The sequence below is a fragment of the Musa acuminata genome, chromosome BXJ3-3 (genome assembly GCF_036884655.1).
Source record: "Musa acuminata AAA Group cultivar baxijiao chromosome BXJ3-3, Cavendish_Baxijiao_AAA, whole genome shotgun sequence".
NCBI classification, from domain to species: Eukaryota; Viridiplantae; Streptophyta; class Magnoliopsida; order Zingiberales; family Musaceae; genus Musa; species Musa acuminata.
The window spans coordinates 10,990,400-11,009,504 of NC_088351.1; the positions used below are offsets into that span (position 1 = coordinate 10,990,400).

The 19,105-nt window shown below is 43.0% G+C and overlaps 1 protein-coding gene and 1 long non-coding RNA gene across 2 annotated transcripts; one reads left to right on the forward strand and one right to left on the reverse strand.

The window, feature by feature from the left end:
- Window positions 1–1,879: 1,879 nt before the first annotated feature.
- Window positions 1,880–4,379, reverse strand: LOC103973381 (probable 2-oxoglutarate-dependent dioxygenase SLC1). The gene is made up of 4 exons (XM_009387935.3): window positions 3,983–4,379; window positions 3,652–3,899; window positions 2,603–2,921; window positions 1,880–2,417 (listed from the first exon to the last, which is right to left on the reverse strand). The coding sequence occupies exons 1-4, from the start codon at window positions 4,271–4,273 to the stop codon at window positions 2,145–2,147; spliced, it is 1,131 nt and encodes a 376-aa protein (XP_009386210.2). The 5' UTR covers window positions 4,274–4,379; the 3' UTR covers window positions 1,880–2,144.
- On the forward strand, window positions 2,918–3,868 carry LOC135632357 (uncharacterized). The gene is made up of 2 exons (XR_010494684.1): window positions 2,918–3,406; window positions 3,504–3,868. It is a non-coding gene; the product is annotated as an uncharacterized LOC135632357 (long non-coding RNA).
- Window positions 4,380–19,105: the final 14,726 nt, after the last annotated feature.

The following is a 19,105-nucleotide window of genomic DNA, read 5'->3' on the forward strand; positions in this document are numbered from 1 at the left end:
TTTGCTTAATGCGTGCAACGTAGAGCCCATAATACCATACGATGCACGTGAATATGACAAGAAACATTTATCATTGTATAAATATGTATACTTTAGTTCACAATTTATTTCAGATCGATCTCACCTAATATTAAATAGATTCCGTAAGCGACGAATGCGTAAAAGCCGAAACGTCGCACCTTCCCATCTCTTGGTAGCTATAATTATCGAGGAGAGAATAACCAAAAATTCTTATAGCTGATGTGAGCATCACTATCTTCAATTACGCTGCTGCTGCAGCTGCAATAACTAAATGTGGCCGATCCATCACTCGCATCATTCAACCTTGTACATACGTCACAAAGGCGAAAAAAACAAGAAATAAATATGTAAAAGAAAAAGAAAACGAAATACAAAGACAATATCACCTTGGATCACAAGGTCTAAGGAACCATATCAACTGTCACCTCACATATAAAAAGCTTCTAACAAGAAGAAACATAGAAGATTATGAACCAAATCCTATCAGATCTGAGTGCACATCCATGAGGAACAGCAAAAATAAGCTGAATGCTGCCATCGATCTTACTTGTCGTCTGGACTATCACACCTTTGCCTCTTGGCATGTCGCGGTGGCTGATCTATCCTCGAGAACAGCTGCTCCATCTCTTTGGCCCCAACCACGATGAACTCCACCTGGTCCGGCCGTGGCCGCCTCCTGCTAACGGAGATCCTCCTGCGCTTCCTCGGCGCAGGCGGGCAGTTCAAGGGAGTAGATGGCAGCTTGCTCTCTTCTGACGTCGGAGTGTGGCACCCTTCATTGCCGTCACCATCTCTTAATGGCGAGGTGGTTCTGCCGTCGTCTTCTTCTGATCTCACTGTCACGATGGGCCGCAACACTGGCTCTGCAGCCGCACAGCCACAGGATAGCTTGGGGGAGTCTGACATACTATAAGAGAGATAACACTTCCCCTGTTAAACGGGACAGGGATAACATATATATATATATATATATATATATATATATATATATATATATACGGGCGAGGGGAAAGGACGGGAGGGAGGGTGGCAAGGCTTAACACGGAAGGTAGGGTTTGGGGAAAGAGTTATTGCTCGGCCAGTAGGTGTTACGCAACAATATTCTCTTCTTTTCCATCCTCACTCTCTTCCGCAGCGCTCTAGTGCTTTCTTCCAAGATGATCTCCTTGGCTTTTTACTTTTGCTTCATGGGCCCTTTGTAAGCTATCTTATCTTCTTGTTCTTCTTCTTCTGTCCGTTCTAGGATAGAGACAACGTGATGTGTTTCCATGCTTACATCTTTATCTCTTGTTCTGTACCATCCGCAAACGCTCAACAAGCAAGGATTAATAGCAGTGGTTGGTCAAAAACCTAAAACATGGTGACTGGCAACCCCCAGGGGACTAATTAACCCTTTATTCTCTCCCACATAGGATACCTTCCCGGGAAAGCAAGAAGGCATCCTACCTTCCTGGTTATGGTGCGTAACGATGGGTAACGGTGCGGGGCCCTGCAGTAACTCAACCCGCATTGGATGCCGCTGGAGGCATTAAATGCGCGGATACATATATATATATATATATTTTCATTTCTTTCTTTTTCTGTTTGTATGGATTAGGAGAATTTTGACTTGAGTCAAAGAAATAGACACGCTGGAGGCTCGTGATTCACGGTTCGCTGAAATTAAAACTGCATACGGATGGGCCAACATCAATCATCAGGATTATAGGTTCTCTAGAATTAAAGAACCTCCGACATGTATTCTACGAGTCGAGGCTCGATTTCGTGCATGATCTCTAAAATCGGGCCGTTCGGACCGGGCTCCAAGCCTTAGGTTACGCTCTTCTTCCACTAGACCACCGCAAGTTCAACAGATCACTGAGCTGTAGGAGTTCAACCTACTAAAGCTTTCTGGTGCACTTGATCAGGAGATTTTTACACGCAAAAATGAATGCTGTCTTCTGTGCCCTCTCCGTGGGGGGGGGGGGAGGGGGGTGCCGCCTTCTTTGACTTCTTACGACGCTGAGGTACAGCGCAAGAGGACGATGAGTCGAGTTACACTACACACATACTGCCCGACAAATATTTAGGTTACAATGCATGGACTCTTACGGACATCTCACGCCACCGAAGATGCCTGCACCTCATTGACTTTTGGACCGCACCTCATGGGGAGGCAACTTCCTCGACTCCAGGAAGCTCTTGCGCTTCGGCTCGTGGGAGGATATGTAGTCAAGGAAGGCGGCGAAGTCGGTGTCCTTGTACAGCCTCGGGTTCTCCCGGTCGACCAGCTCCGGCGAAGGACTGACCACGCTCGCGAAGGGGAGGCTGTGGAGGGACGCGATCGACATCCGGGGTTTCGTCGAGTTAACGACGACGCGATGCAGCACGCTCTTGTACCTCCCGTTGCTAAATATCTGCGTCGGCAAATCCAACGAGAGCCATTAGTTGGAGGCATGAAGGAAGCCACCCGTCCTGCTTCCATGACGCGTAAATTTTAAGGTCCGTAGGATAATGCTCGTCGTAACTTGTGAAGCAGAAGGCGTCCAGAAAGCCACTCATGCTGCTTCTAATCCCGACGCAACAGACATCGAACACTGACCTCTAGATGATCGCCGATGTTGACCACGAAAGAGTTGGGAATGGGCTCGACGGTGATCCACTTGCCGCGAAGTTGAACCTGGAGCCCCTTGATATCGTCCTGCAACAGGAGAGTGAGGAAGCCGTAGTCGGAATGGGGCGGCATTCCGAGTGTCAGATCGGGTTCAGGGCAGGGTGGATAGTAGTTTATGACCACGAGGTGCGTTCCATCATCGAATTCCTCGAGGTAGCCACTGTTCACTCCCAGGATCTCAAGGACCGCTGCCATGATATCACAGAACAAGGATTTGATTTGCTTAGCATATGAAACCGCCTCATCCCTGCATCAACCATAACATCAGATACAACAACTACTTACTCCTACAACATTCCATGATTATCTAGTCGGATATATTCTGGACAGTGACACAGAAGCCATGATTAATGATTTGCTTTTCTTTCGCTGGCTTCTTTTTGCATATCCTCAATAATAGCATTTTTCTTCTTTGTCACATAAAAGCATTTCTGGCCGGTAAGAGTGACATAGAAAAAAATATCACCCAGGCGACCAACCACATAGATAACGTTTGATCTACAGAGAGCTAAGGTTGTGGCTGCAGAGAAGGTTCCTAGAAGCATCTAAGAGTGACAAAGACATGCGAAACATACATTAGTTATCTATATGACTGAAGTGCTACTACCATATATTCTTTAATCGGGGGTGGCTACCTGTGCTACCGGATGTGCTGGCTCACACTAATGAAGTACCGACAGCCCCAAAACCAGTTAATCTCAGAGCAGCTATGCACTGGGCACCACAGTGCATGTTAGTAGACTTGTCCCCATTGTTTCCAAATCTTTTATTTAATAGATCACTGCTTCCGAGTCTACTGCTATGACGGCTATATTTATCTGCTGCATAGGATTACTCAACAGGGGGATGGCATCTCGTTGTTTCCAAGATTTTGTGGCAGGATTACTGTGGGATGAACGTTGACAGCATGGGCAATTGTGAATGAATCAAGCGAATGCATTCTGATGGACAACACACCACGTGGGAGGGAGCCTCACCTCAAATCCATTGGAGCAGAGGGCCAGAACGGGAGGACCTCCTCCAGTGGATGGCAGCTGAGCTTCAAGAAGTCCCTCCAACAGAACACGCTGTCCTGTATCTGGTTGTAGCTGGTGCCGTACCTCACCGGCCCCCTGATGTCGCTCGTCATGTACTTGGATCTCTCCTCCAGTGGGAGCCCGAAGAATCTCCTCCCGACATCCATTATTCTCCGTAGAGCTTCGCTGCTCATGCCGTGGTTCACCACCTACACGCAACACACAGCGATCACAACCATGTTCTATAACGTCTACCGATCATATGAACTCAAGGAACCACCAAAGCAGACACCTGGAAGAAGCCATGCTCCCTGCAGGCTCTATCCAAGCACTCCAAAACTCGACCGCGATCCGGCGTACGCAGTCGAGCCACATCAATCACGGGCAGCCTTAGATTGGAACCAGTGTTATCCTTCCTCTCATGTGGAGCAACTTGAGGCCGGTCCGGGACAGGGAGGATGTACTTGGCAGGGACCCTCGAAATGCCACTCTCGCACAGGTGCCTTACCCCCTTCACGTAGTTTTCATCAGCTGTCTCTTCTTCCCTTCCGCCAGCCCCCACCACCACGTCCATTGCCACCATTTCCTTGGTTCTTCTGCTTGAGAAAAACCTGGACAGGGTGTGTATGAGAGAGAGAAAGAAGGCAATCAAGTGTGCTGGAAGAAGATGGATGGAATGCGATGAAGGGGTAGAGGTACATATATATATATATATATATTTTAGACCCGGAGGGTGGGGGTTTTGGGGGTGGTAATGTATGGCCATGGCAACACTAGAAGGAACTATTCCGAAACCGCGGTCTTTCTTTCGGAGCTCCGTAATCCGGACCACGGTTCACATGCTGGCGTCACGAACAAATCTCACCCGAAAGCTTCGATTCGGTCATTTGCATGGTTCGACGCACTATATCCCAACCATCCAAATGTGGTGGCGACGATCCACACACATCGACGGCGCCGAACGGAGTCCATCAATTGGATCATCAAACTATTCGTCGGCGACCCCAACCCCGAGCCCAGACCTGGTCAAACCGGCAGTCAATTGGGGTACGAGCTGACTTGCCTCCACCACCCGATTCCACGGCATAATAATGATAATAAAAGATCGAGGAGCGAGTCGTCGGCTCACTCGAAGCAAGCAAGTTCGGAAGGCAAGAGGGAGGTTGACCTTTTGGAGCGTAGTGATAAGAAAAAGACGTGACGTCGCGTTTCAGCGTCACGTTTTGTTGGGGGGGATGGGAAGGCTTCAGCTCGGAAATAAGAATGGACTGGATGAGATCGGAGATTGCAGATCTAACGCCGGATGCTGTGTGGTCGGGTGTTTTGACTTGCGGCGGATGCAAACAAATCCCTTCTCCATTAAACAAAAATGGGGGAGAGAAATTGATGCCGCTGGTTTCATCAAGAACGCAGAATTGTCCATCTACTCGGCTGCCGAACTACCATAAAAGGATGAAGTCAGAGAGCACTCCGACGGTGACACGAAATTTTCTTGCATAAAATAATGATCAAGTCAAACAATAAATAATTCCGGAATCAACTAACGCTGCACGGAGGTTGGTTGCCCGCTACCTCTTCGAAAGCACCACAAATTAATCGAAGATTTCTATCATCTTCGAGTCTTCTGCAGCTCCAGATAAAGAATATTTAGTAACAATTTCATCAGAGATTGTGCCAGAACAAAGTCATCCAATAAGAGAGAGAGAGAGAGAGAGAGAGAGAGAGAGAGACAGAGAGATAAATTATGTGAAGCAAGGATGACAAGCCGGATGACAACTGCTCCGACCTGATGGCCAGTGATGCAAGAACACATGGCCGGCGTTGTGCAGCTGGGAGCTAATAATACGATGATGACTTCCTAAAAGTTGGTGTATCGTCTGAGATTGGTATCGACTCCTACGTTATAGGGGTTGCGTGGTGCTCACGTACGCTGCAGCTGTTGGTGGCAACATGCACACATGCACAGCATTATTAGCGTTGCACCTCTGGCTCTCAATTTAAAAGCCTATCTAAAATTTTGGACCCCGTGCTCTTCATCCCATCATTGCTATATCATCGAATAATGTATATAATTATTGATTGCTGTCGAGCATAATGAGCATGATTAGACCACCCAAGAATGAATGGATGACTGCTGGATCACAATACCTGCAATAACGCACCGAAAGGGAATCAGACAAGTCATTTACCATCTTACCCACGAGAAGATGCACCATTCAACAGTGACCTCCACAAGCTATCGTGCATGAATTAAAATAGTAATAGATGAAAAAAAAAGCTATATTGATGCACAATTCCTTTTGTATCTCTGAGAGCAATAGTATGTGCCTAAGCACCCAATCTTATGTTACATCTGTTGTTACTCTAGTGGATATCTGCGTGCATGATGCAGTGCGGGTTGGATCCCCGAGTAAGAATCCTCTTTTCCGAATCAAATCCGACGAGAAGCAACGAATTTGTATAGCTTATAATATAACTGTCATCTTAACGAGATTGGATATCTCGAGGGGTAAGAACCCAGTCATTAATATCAAATCAACAAAGTGGAACAAAATCAATGACCTTTGTGATCTCTCTAGGAAAAGATTTGGTGGTGCTTTTGTCTTTCTTTTTTACTCGGAGATTGATCCCACCTGTTAGCCAAGCCGGCTACACCATATCCCTAAGACACTGAACTTTAGAGGTGAAGATGAAGATATCGAACACAATGTAAGAAAGATTTGGTGGCGATCGAGTGACTAGATCTTCTTACGAGTCTTCTCTGGCAAGAATATTCTATGCTGCATGCTTCTCCGTTCACTGGACGTATCCAAGATGGTGGTAGTTGGAATCTGGGTATGGAAATATGACAATTGATAAAATTAATTTAAATAATTAGGATTTCGATGAGTAGTTGATTTTTTTTTGTGCATGGATAAGAATGAGAAGGTCCGTTGGACTTTAGTTAGTTTTTTTTTTAAAAGTATACTTTATCCTTTTGACTAATATAAGTTTAAGATGATAAGTACTTTTATTATATTCTTTTTCTTTTACTTCAAGATCTACAAACACCAAACAAACATAATATCAAAGTCTTATTCAAAGAAGACCAGCATAAATATGTTAATTAAAAAAAATAAAAGATAAAAGAAATAAGAAGACTTACATCTTTGTATAACTTACATCATCTCATTTTCTCTTAAACACTCTTACATTCATGATATATGGAATAATATCTAGCATAAATAAATTATTATGTAATGTTTCTTGATTTTATTATCCACTATTACTAAACAACCATTATTCTCAAAATTAATTTATATCTACTAACTATCAAACATGAAATGGAAATAATATTTTTGATAATAGAAGGAATAAAATAATATACATCCAATATAATAATAGCTCTACCAAGTATATGTAAAGTGACTTCGTCGACAACAACAATAGTAACTCTTGCTCTATTGCCCATCTTGAGATCCATCTCACCTTTCACCAATCTCCGAGATCTTGCTAGAATCTACAATAAATTACATATGTGATAAGCACTATCGAAATCCAATACCCATGTATTATCATAAAAATCTAACAAATGGAGATTGATAAAAAAATACCTAAAGCTTCTACAAGCTTCTGTTATGCCTTTTCTACAAGGTACTCCTTATAGTTCTTCTTCCAATATCCATCTTTGCCATAGTGGAAGGACTGGTCTTTGTCATTCATTGGGTCATTCTTGGCAATCTTTGCTTTACTCGGTCTGTCGTTGCCTTTACCCTTTAAGCTTATTCATATTAACATTTATGATGAACTAAGAAAAAAAATCTAGTAGGGACTAAAACACAAGATCCACACACATGTTATCCTCTAGAGCCATTCTTAGACCTATGAGTTTTTCTATCTACTCAATCATCTTAAAGATATGGTTATGAACCGATGTCTCCTCAGTCATCCTAGCATAGAAGAGACTCTTAAATATCTCATATCGTTGAATCCTTCCCTGTTCCTCAAATAATTTGTGGAGATGCAGGAGAATGAATTTGACATCTATCTTTTTATTCTGTCTCTATAACTTGAAAGTCATAGAGCCCAACATATAACATTGAGCAAAAGTAGAGTAATCTATATACTTCATGTAGCGAGTGATCTCATCATCGCTTGCCCCTTCCTCGGGTGTAGGCATCACTATATCAAGGATTTACATGATTTTCTCCATCGTAAGAATGATTCTAATGTTGCGGAGCCAATCCGTGTAATTTGGACTAGTGAGACGGTTGACATCAAGTATGCTACATAAGAGATTTGAAAGCGACATGTTTCTGACAAACAAGAGATGTAGCATAAATAAATAACATGTAATTTTTGTAAAAACATAAACAATCAAGATAAGGACTTCTATCTTAATCTATTCCTATTATTTTCTCGTAAAATATATAACTCTCTCCAATTTGTGAATCAGAGTTTCCCAACAGATCTCTAATAGGGATCGGGATCCAATTGGCATCTTAACATAATTTTGAGGGACTCGACCAATCATGCTAAGCCCAAAAAGGCATGCAACTCTTCTCGATCACAACTAATTATTATTCTTGTCTTGTTTGGCCTCCGAACCATCATGGTCTCGAGAGACTCGACCAACCATGATGTTCGGTTAAGTCATCACCATCGTTAAAAGATAAGTTTGATTCGATGATATGCCCTCAAGGGACTCGACCAAACATACCACGTCCTCAGGTCACCGCTGACACCTCTATGTCATAGGCAATATATCGAATCATGATATAGGTGAGTCTCGAGGGACTCAACCAACTCAACCTACGCCGAGAATTGATTTCTCCCTATAACAATGGAAGGCCATGTGGGTCAATCTAATTACCTCAAGTTTATCAACTTAATATTATCGAGAGGGGAGACTTTGATTTGGTCTCCTATGACGTATCATACATATATATATTTAATATATATTTTTACATCACATGCAAATATATATACATATCTAATAGGTGTATAAGTAATCACACATCATACGAGTAATCACACCAAATAATCATGGACCATAATCTAATATGATCAAGCCCGAGCCAATGGGCCCAATCACTTACATCATAATCTATGTGTGCATCGACACATCTCTATGCCCTGTGATCGTCCATCTCGTCCTAATCGATTCCGTCAACATCTCTATACGTCGCAATCGTCCATCTCAACCTCATGAGTCCCGCTATCGCTTTTACGCTCCTACTGTGCCTCCTTGTGTAATTACAGCACAATCACAAGCACGTAGGCCCGATAATAAATGAGAAAAAATAGAGGCTCGCAAGGCATAATAATAATAATAATAATAATAATAATAATAATAATAATAATAATAATATACACATGTATCACATCACATGGTCCATGATTATCTGTCCACATCATACATCACCTGTACATATCACCATGTAGGACTACTAGATAATAATAATTAATTAAACTATTTAATTAATTATGCTATAGTATTTTGGAAACCCTACTAGAGGGTGCCCTACTATGTGTCTAGGAAACCTTAGCCACTAGGGACTCACCTACGATTAGGAATCCTAGGTCATAGGGCTGCCTTGTGTGGCTTGGGAACTCTAGCCACCAAGGAGTTCTCTGCAACCAAAATACCCTAGCTATAGTATAACCTTGGGCGACTAGGAAGCCTAGCCACCAACTTGCCCCATGTAGCTAGGAATCCTAATCGTTAGGGTCTCCTTGGAGGCTAGGAAATCCTAATCGCCATGGGTGCCCCTTGTAGTCAGGAAACCTAATTGCAGGGGCTGCCAATCCTATAGGTCGAGAGCACCCTTGCTACTCTCGGCAAAGCTTTTGTCGAGAGCAGCAAGCTGTGCTCTCAACTAAGGCTACAAGCAGCTTTCAACCAAATTGTAGTGTAGCAACGGTTGCTACCCTCTCTCCCCTATTCTGCGACAATAATTTTGACGACAAAATATTGATCTAAAACACCTTTTAGCAAGGAGAAGATGTTCAGTCCAGATCTCATGTCCGAACCCCTACTCGTCGTAATACTTACCATTTGTGTGTAACCCTCTAAGCCCAATATCAAGTTGGTCATGAGTCATGCCTATCAGAACTCTTTATAGCTTAGTGAATTATTATCTTTATAATAATTCACTCGACTAATCAACTATAGATGTACTAGGCTACTACGCCGTAGTCCCCAGACTATATAAAGGAATCCAATCATTTGGATCTATCTATTCTCAATTACCATGTATCTATAGTCCCTAATCCATTTAATATCCTAGAGATAATATATCGTGTATGGTGTTTTCAAGCCCATATAGTTTCTACTTGAGTCTCACTCTAATCGGATTCTCCCGTAAAACTCTCTCTCTCAATCCGAATGACTATGGTTAGGGATTTGTTTGAGAAAGAATACATGGAATATTTCTCTCATGACACCAAGGACGGATGATCCTATGTCGATAATCAATAGCCTTCGTAAGGTTGTCTGTCAATTCCGATGATCGATTATGCTAGATCTAGAACATCCAGGTCGATAAGTTTGATATCAAAGAGTGGAGTACTTATATAGGATATTCTTAGTGTCTCAAATCTAAGGTCCAGATACACCACTATGATGATGGAATTACTGTTTGGTAATGAGGTATCATCAACTATCTAACATTCATGAGCAGATCAATCAGTGAACTTATTTTCCAATAAGCACCTACGCAATATCCCTAGTGTCCCCATGAGCAACTATGAAACTAGCTGCTTTCATCACATAGACGGGTGTACAACACATCAGTATATTCGGTCATCTTGATGTCATTCTCGAGTGACCAATGTTTGGGATTATTTAGGATCTGGCGAATTGGTTTCATTATCGTGATCTTATCACGATCCAATTCCCATTGCATAGATCCATAGATATCGCAATATATGCAGCATGCAAGATAAAGTAATAAAATATCAAATACTATACTAAATAAACAGAATGTATATTATGTCACATGTGTCATCATTCACGTAATTGGCTTACAGGGCACATGTGACTAGTAGTTACTCCTACTTTATTACTTTCACTGACGATTTTACTTGGTATGAACATATATACTTGATGAAGTATAAGTTCGAGGCCTTCGAGAAATTTAGGGAATATAAGAATGAGGTAGAGAATCAGAATGGAAAGAGTATCAAGACTCTTCGATTAGATCGAGGAGGTGAGTATTTGAGTACATAGTTCACACAGTTCCTCAAGGACCATGACATTCTATCATAGTGGACGCCTCCTTATACACCTCAGCTTAATGGTACGTTCGAAAGGAGGAATCACATACTATTAGACATAGTGTGGTCCATGATGAGTTTCACTGATATACCTATCTCATTCTGGGGATACACCCTAGAGTCCACATTTTACCTTCTGAACAGAGTTCCAACTAAGTTAGTAGTGTTAAGGTTGTTAAGATATGAAAAGAGAAAAAGCTTAATCTTAAGGTTGTTAAGATTTGAGACTGCCCTGCTCACGTTAAGAGACACAATCTCGATAAGTTATAATCCAGGACGGAGTGGTGTAAGTTCGTGAGATATCCCAAGGAAACTTGTGGGTATTATTTGTTTAGAAATCTTTGAGGGTGACATCACATGCGCAGTGGAAGAACAGAAAACAAAATCCCCTATTCCCAAAGAGATGTTCGTCATCGTGCGAAGATTGATGCGCAAAATCCATGAAATAGAAAACTGCGTATAGTAAAGATTGTGTTACCTAGGGAGATCGTATATCCTTGAATCCTTGCATATATCTAGGAGAGGGTGAAGGAGGTCAAGCGCCCTCCTCTCTAGCGGTGATCCACACAGTAGGGTTGTGTTAGGACCCTTTTTCTGAGCTTTTGAATAATGTTTATTGAGTTTGTTTAATCTAGTTGTTTATTGAGTCGGTTTGGTTTAGTTAGAGTCAAGTAGAGGTTTATTTAATATTTATTTATTTTAGAGTTCAAGTCCTAATGGACTTTGGGTGGAACTCTATAAATAGGGATGTAACTACTTCTTTTCAACTATCTATGAAAAATACTATTCTGTCTTTTGACAAACCCTAGGAGGCTGATCCCCTCGAAGTGATCAAGGAGGGCCAATCCCCTCGAAGCGATCATTATCATCCACATTTCTCCCCTTTCTTCCACGATAAGACTTTAGGGTCTTATCATTTGGTATCAGAGCAACGATAAGACCTTTAGGGTCTTATCATTTGGTATCAGAGTAACGATAAGACTTTAGGGTCTTATCATTTGGTATCAAAGCAACGATCCTCGACGTTCTCGCTGTAGTTCGTCATCTAAAAAAAAAAAAAAATTTGTGAGGGCGAAGCCGGCGGCCACGCACACTGTTCCTTCTCAACCAAGAAGGAACATTTGCTTCCCGGCGCCGACCACCCCTGCTTTCCTTCTCTTCCATCGCCGGCGCTGCTTCCTAGTCGGCGCCCACCGTCGCCGCTGCTCCCCGGCCAGCGCCCACCGCTGCCGTTGTGCCCCGGCCAGCAACCTTCTCACCTTGCCTCCTCGCTACCCGCATCTCGCTCGAGCAAGAAGGGCCGCGGTCGCCGTTTCCCAGCCAGCAGACCACCCATCACCGCTTCTACCGTCGGCGATGCTGCCCTAGTTGCACCACCATCGCTGCCTTCCCTTGGTTGCAGCTTCGGCCGTGCAATCTGTCGGCGTCGCTGTTTCTGTGGTGCGATAGAAACAGAGTAGCTGCTGATCCCTCTACTGCCGTAGGCGTCGGTTGCCTCTACCGCCGGCGCTGTTTCTTGACCACTTCAACGCCACCCCTCTCCCTCATTGCCAAGCCACCACTGCTACCAAGCACTGTGCGACGACCACCACACGCCTCCCAACAGCCGATCTCCCTTGCTCTGCATCCGTGGTGACCGAAACAAGGCAGTTACCATCGTCGCAGTCGCGGATCCCCTTGCTGCTGCGAACGCCAGTTGCCACCACCGTTGCCACTACTGCCCAGCCAGCGATGACGCCGCTCGCCGCCCAGCCTGTCACGACCCTCGCTGCCTCCTTCTCCACCGCCGCCGCTACGCTCCGGCCAGCAACGACTACTGCTGCCAGCCACCGCAGCCTTCACTCAACCCCCTTGATCTGCACTGTTGCTGCAGCCCCTTTGCTCTGCATCTTTGCCGCTGCCATCGGTTGCCACCACTACAGCCTTAACCCCGACCGCTTCAATGCCACCTCCGTCTTGTTCTGCCTCCGCTGCTGCAGTTGTTGGTTGCCATCACTGCAGCCTCAACCCGGCTGCTCGGCGATTGCTTCCTTGGGTCACAACAGTCACAACCGTCGCCTTTCAGCCTCGACGCTCTCATCTCACATAGTGACAAAAACACAGGGCAGCAACTCTTCCTCCATTGCAGCCACCATAGCGGCGAGTCCTTGCCGGCGTTGCCCCCAACCACACCACCATCGCTGCCTCCCAGCCCTCAGCAGCAGCGATCCCTCCATGCAGTGACTGCAACAAGCATCGTTGCCTCTCACCAGCGCCTCCTTCCGCAGTGTGACAGAAACAGAGCAACGCTGCCTTCCATCCGCACCGTCACAGCCATCGCAGCGGTGAGCCCTTGGCGGTACTGCCTCAGCCGCACCACCATCGCTGCCTCCAAGCCCTCAGCAATAGCGATCCCTCTACGCAGCGACCGCAATAAGCATCGCTGCCTCCCACTCGGCGACCGCAGCTACATCCCCGCATCCTCGCAGCAACCCTTCATTCCCATAGTGTTGCCACCGACTGCGTCACAACAGCAACACCGAATAGGGCAGTGATTGATGCCCTTGACCAACACTAAAAATAGGAGTTGAGATTACAGATTTGCAGTCTTATGAAATGGCCACCGATAACTCAGTGAAAGCACAAATGGAAGCGTTGGAAATTAGAATTGAGAACCGGTTACAAGAAGTACTTAATAATTTCAAAAAGGACTTACTGGGGAGCCTTAGTAAATTTCAACAAGGTGGGAACTCAAGTTCTACATTGCACAGATTTGAAAATACTAGAAAAGGGTCCCAAGATTGTGACACAATCTACTTATACATGAAGGTGGATGGACAGCTCTAAAAAATTTGTTAGACTTCTACAGTGTTGGAATATCAGAGTAGGTTTGAAAGATTATCAAATCAAGCTAGAGATTGGTCGGAACGATAACTTCTGGATACATTTATTGAAGGTCTTATTCCAGAGATCCGGTGTGAAGTTAAGGCTCGTCAACCTCGCACTATGATAGCTGCGATCTCATTCGCACATCTACATAAGAAAAAAATCAATAGGAAAAATCATGGAAACAGAGGTGACAATAACCAGATAATCAGTAAGCCACCAGCCCTATCTATTCCCAACCAAAGCCTTGACACCCGAAGACTAACCCAGGAAGAACTTAAGGAAAGATCAGCAAAGGGTTTGTACTATGATGAAAAATGGAGTATGGAGCACCGATGTAAACAAGGGCAACTTCTGATGATTGAACCAATTGGAGAGGAGCCGAAAGCTAAGAATGTGGACTTCAATCATGAAGGTATAAATTCTAATGAAGACCTTGAACCTACCGTAAATACAATGCATACATTAGCCGACTACTCTAACCCGCAAAGTATGGAAGTTGCCGAAACTCTAGAGCATCAGCCTATTATAGTTTTGATTGATACTAGTAGCACTAACAATTTTATGGACAGTGAGATTGTTGACCGATTGGCCCACCACATTGAAGACTATGACATATTCGAAGTAAAGATCATTGATGGACGGATTTTCACTTATGATAGCAAAGGTTCAAAGATAAAATTGATTATACATGGCCAGAAGTTTCATGTGACGATTACTATATTGAAAGATCGACCTGTTGCTTACACTATCAAAAAGTGGAGACCATACTTATTTGATCAATGGGTTGTGATGCGTTGCAGATAGTCTATAGCTAAAGTGCTGAAAGAGAAGCTCCCCGAGATTGATGCTGCTCAGCCTTGAGGATAAGGCTGATTTGAAGAGGGAGGAACTGTTAGGACCCTTTTTCCGAGCTTTTGAATAATGTTTATTGAGTCTGTTTAGTCCAATTGTCTATTGAGTCGGTTTGGTTCAGTTAGAATCAAGTAGAGGTTTATTTAATATTTATTTATTTTAGAGTTCAAGTCTTGATAGACTCTGGGTGGAACTCTATAAATAGGGATATAACTGCTTCTTTTCAACTATCTATGAAAAATACTATTATGTCTTTTGACAAACCCTAGGAGGCCGATCCCCTCGAAGTGATCAAGGAGGGCCGATCCCCTCGAAGCGATCAAGGAGGGCCGATCCCCTCGAAGCGATCATTATCATCCACATTTCTCTCCTTTCTTCCACGATAAGACTTTAGGGTCTTATCATTTGGTATCAGAGCGACGATAAGACCTTTAGGGTCTTATCAGGTTGCGACGACGCTCCTCAAAACTCTAGGCCTGCTTTGAGGTGGAGAGGGGGGAGAAGAATAGGAGAGGTAAGCAAAGGCTCTCTCCTATGAACCATTGAATCCCTCTTATTTGTAGAGGTCTCATGTCAACTTAACCCTAATGGATCCTCCCTATTGAGTATTGGATCTTCATACAACTACCCAAGCCTATTAGATTAATGGATTTTTATCCAATAATCTCTTATGGGCTTTTATTGGATCTCATTCATAAGATCCAATAATTCATGGGCTTATTGGATATCCAATAAGATATGAGGTCTGGCGGATATCTCATATCCGAACCTCTACTCATCGCAATGCCTACCATATGTGTGTGACCCTTTAGGCCCAATATCGAGCTGGTCGTGAGTCATACTTGTCAGAACTCCTTCTGGCTCAATAAATTATTATCTTCATAATAATTTACTTGACTCATCGATTACGAACGTACGAGAACACTACGCCGTAGTCCCCAAACGATACAGGGGAATCCAATCCATTGGATCTATCTGTCCTCAGTTACTATGTACCTATAGTCCCTCATCCGTCTAATATCCCAGAGATCGTATACCAGGTATGGTGCTATCAAATCCATACGGTTTCTACTCGAATCTTACTCTAATCGGATTCTTCCGGAGAACTCTTTCTCTCTCAATCCGAATGACCCTGGCTAAGGATTTGTCTAAGCAAGAACATATGGGATATTCCTCTCATGACACCGAGAGTGGATGATCCTCTATTGATACTCAATTGCTCTCCGAAGGTTGACTGCCACTCCTGAGGACTAGCTATACTAGATCTGTGACATCCAAACCTATAAGTCTAGTATCAAAGAATGAAATACTCATACAGAACATCCTTAGTGTCTCAAGTCTAAGGACTAGAGACATCTCTGGGACTACGAAATCACTATTTAACAATAAGGTATTATCAACCATCCAGCATTCTATAAGTGGATCAATCAGTGAACTCATTTTCCAATGAGCACCTGTATTGTATTCATTGTGTCCCCACATGAGCAGCTATGAGACTAGCTGCATCCATTATATGAACGAGTATATAGCATACCAGTCTGTCCGGTTATCTCGATGTCCCTCTCGAGTAACCTATAACCGGGATTATTTAGGATTTGTGTTTAAAGGCGAATCGGTCTCATTATCGTAATCTCATCACGATCCGATTCCCATTACATATATCCAAGGACATCACAATATATACATGCATATATACAATAGTCAATATAAAGTGATAAATGCCAAAATATAATAAGCAAAACGATTGCATTAAGTCACACATGCCATCACTCACGTGATTGGCTTGTTGGGCACCTATGACTAGCATTATTTCTATCATCCAGAAGACCAAAATGTCTTTATAGCCAAGAGAGTAGTATTTTTTGAGAAGGAACACATTCTTGGTAGAGACAATGAGAGCGTGATCGAGATGAGTGAGGTTGGAGAACCTCGCTCAAGCACTATTCTACAACCAGAGTCTGTTTAGGTACCTAACACATAAGTTTTGACTTTACATAGATCCGATAGAGTACCCTATTCTCTTTAGAGATATGTAAGACATATCAAAAGAGAGAATGTTGATGATATTAATCTTCAGACCTACGAGGAGGCTATTATGAGTATAGACTCCGGGAAGTGGCAAGAAGTAATGAATTCTTATATAAATTCTGTGTACTTTAACAAGATTTGGAACCTAGTTGATGCGCCCAAGGGTATTACACCCATTGGTTGCAAGTGGATCCTCAAGAAGAAGTTTAGAGTAGATAGAAAGATAGAAACCTATAAAAGGCTAATGGCTAAGGGGTAGCATCAAAGGTAATGTGTTAACTATGACGAAACCTTCTTACTCGTAGTCATGCTAAAATCTAACTGAATTCTATTAGCTATTGTAGTATACTATGATTATGAGATCTATTAGATGAATGTAAAAACCATGTTCTTCAATGACAACCTCAAGGATGAGGTGTATATGATATAGCATGATGGATTCGTGTCCAAATAGAGTTCAGATAATGTGTGCAGATTGCTTAGGTCTATCGATGGACTAAAGCAAGCTTCATGAAGTTAGAACATAAGATTTGATGAGGCGATTAAATCTTATGACTTTGTTAAGAACAAAGATGAGTCTTGTGTGTGTAGGAAGGTAAGTGAGAGTGCTATCATATTCTTGGTATTATATATAGATGATATCCTAATTATTGAGAATAATGTAAGAATACTCACCACAATAAAGGTTTGGCTATTTAGATATTTCCCAATGAAGGACTTACGGGAAGCATCATATATCTTGGGGATTCAAATCAATAGAGATAGATTTAAGATGATACTTAGCTTTTCCCAATGTAGTTACATAGATATTATTGTCAAAATGTTTGGTATGAAAAATTTTCAAGAGAAGACTCATACTGATGAGATATGAGATATCCCTTTCAAAGAGTATATCCTCAAAGACTTTTAAAGAAAGAGTAAACATAGATAGAATACCCTATGCCTCAACGATAGGGTTTATCATGTATGCTATGCTATGTACTATTGGGAAATCTTGGGCGACATAACATGTGTAGCAGAAGAATAGGAACATAAATCATAGATTTATCGTAGAAAAAGGTTTCTTATCGTCGTGTAAAGATTGGTGTGCAAAACCCGCAAAACCGAAAAACTACACATACATAGGAGATTGTGTTATTTAGGGAGATTGTATATTCCTAAATTCTTGCAGATCTATGGGAGAGAATAAAGAAGGTCAATTATTCTCCTCTCCAGTAGTAATCCACATTGTCACAGACTTAGCTGGTTTTGCCTAAGTAGTGCGGCACCCTTGCGTGTCCGTCCGCAAAGGTCAGCCTCCCTGAAGCCTCCTATGGTCCCTTAGGACCCACAAAAGAGAAAACGGGTGAGAGAAAATACCTCATTCGGGATCCACAAGCAAACATTTTCGAAAACACATCATAGACAATGCAAATTACAAATAGACTTTATAAGCTCTGAACAGTTGCACAACAAAAGGTAAAATGATCCACTACAGACCGAGAATCTCTTACACGTGTCCACATGATACAACCTTTATTTACAAGCCTAAAGCGGCCACCAACCTAACTAAAATGGGACTATTAAGCCTTCGGTCGTCCCTCTGCATGCTATGCAGAGCATGAACATACCAAAAGACACGGACATACATAAGCATTACATCAAACATCCTGTTTAGAAGTTTGTCCGTGACATTCTCCCCCACTTATTTCTTCGACATCCTCGTCGAAGCCTTTACCGACACTACAACTCCTTGCCTTTGCTGAGTCTTCAATCTTCTGCTCCAGTTGCAATGCGCCTCCTGGCTCCCAACTGCTCTCCGTTGCTATTTTTTGAGTAGTCGAACCTTTGATCTGTCATGCTGCTTCAACTCGTCAATGACTCTGACTCTTGTGTGGGGTTAGCTGAGTTGTGTTGATCCCTATTGGTTCCTATGGATCCTCTAGATAAAGGAAAAGACAATCCTTACTGCGCCAGTCTCTCAAATGCCTCATGCTGCTTGAACTAGGTGGATGCTTGTTGAAGCTTTAACGAGCATCGTCTCACAAACTTCTAAAGTTTTGGGTCCTTCCTCCATAAAATTTGCTCATTGACTCTTTTTTCACTTAGTTGTCACATCCAAGTAGGTTCGTATCACTTCTGCTTTCGATTGGCATTTCGTTGGGAAATGAAGCGGACAATCTACTCTCAGTAACACTGATCACCGTTGGTGAGGATTTGACAACTATTGTCTTCCATTATCTTCGAAGAGTCTTTGAACATATGCAGAGCTCCTCTACTGGATAGATAAGAGAATTAGGGTACTCGGTTTCGCCCATTCTCTTAAGAGTTGAGAAGGCAAAGGTTACTTGACTTCGCCCGCCTCCTCGAGGTTGTACTCCATGCATCGAGCTGGTTACTAGCCTTCGCTTGCTCTTTGCTCACACTTCTG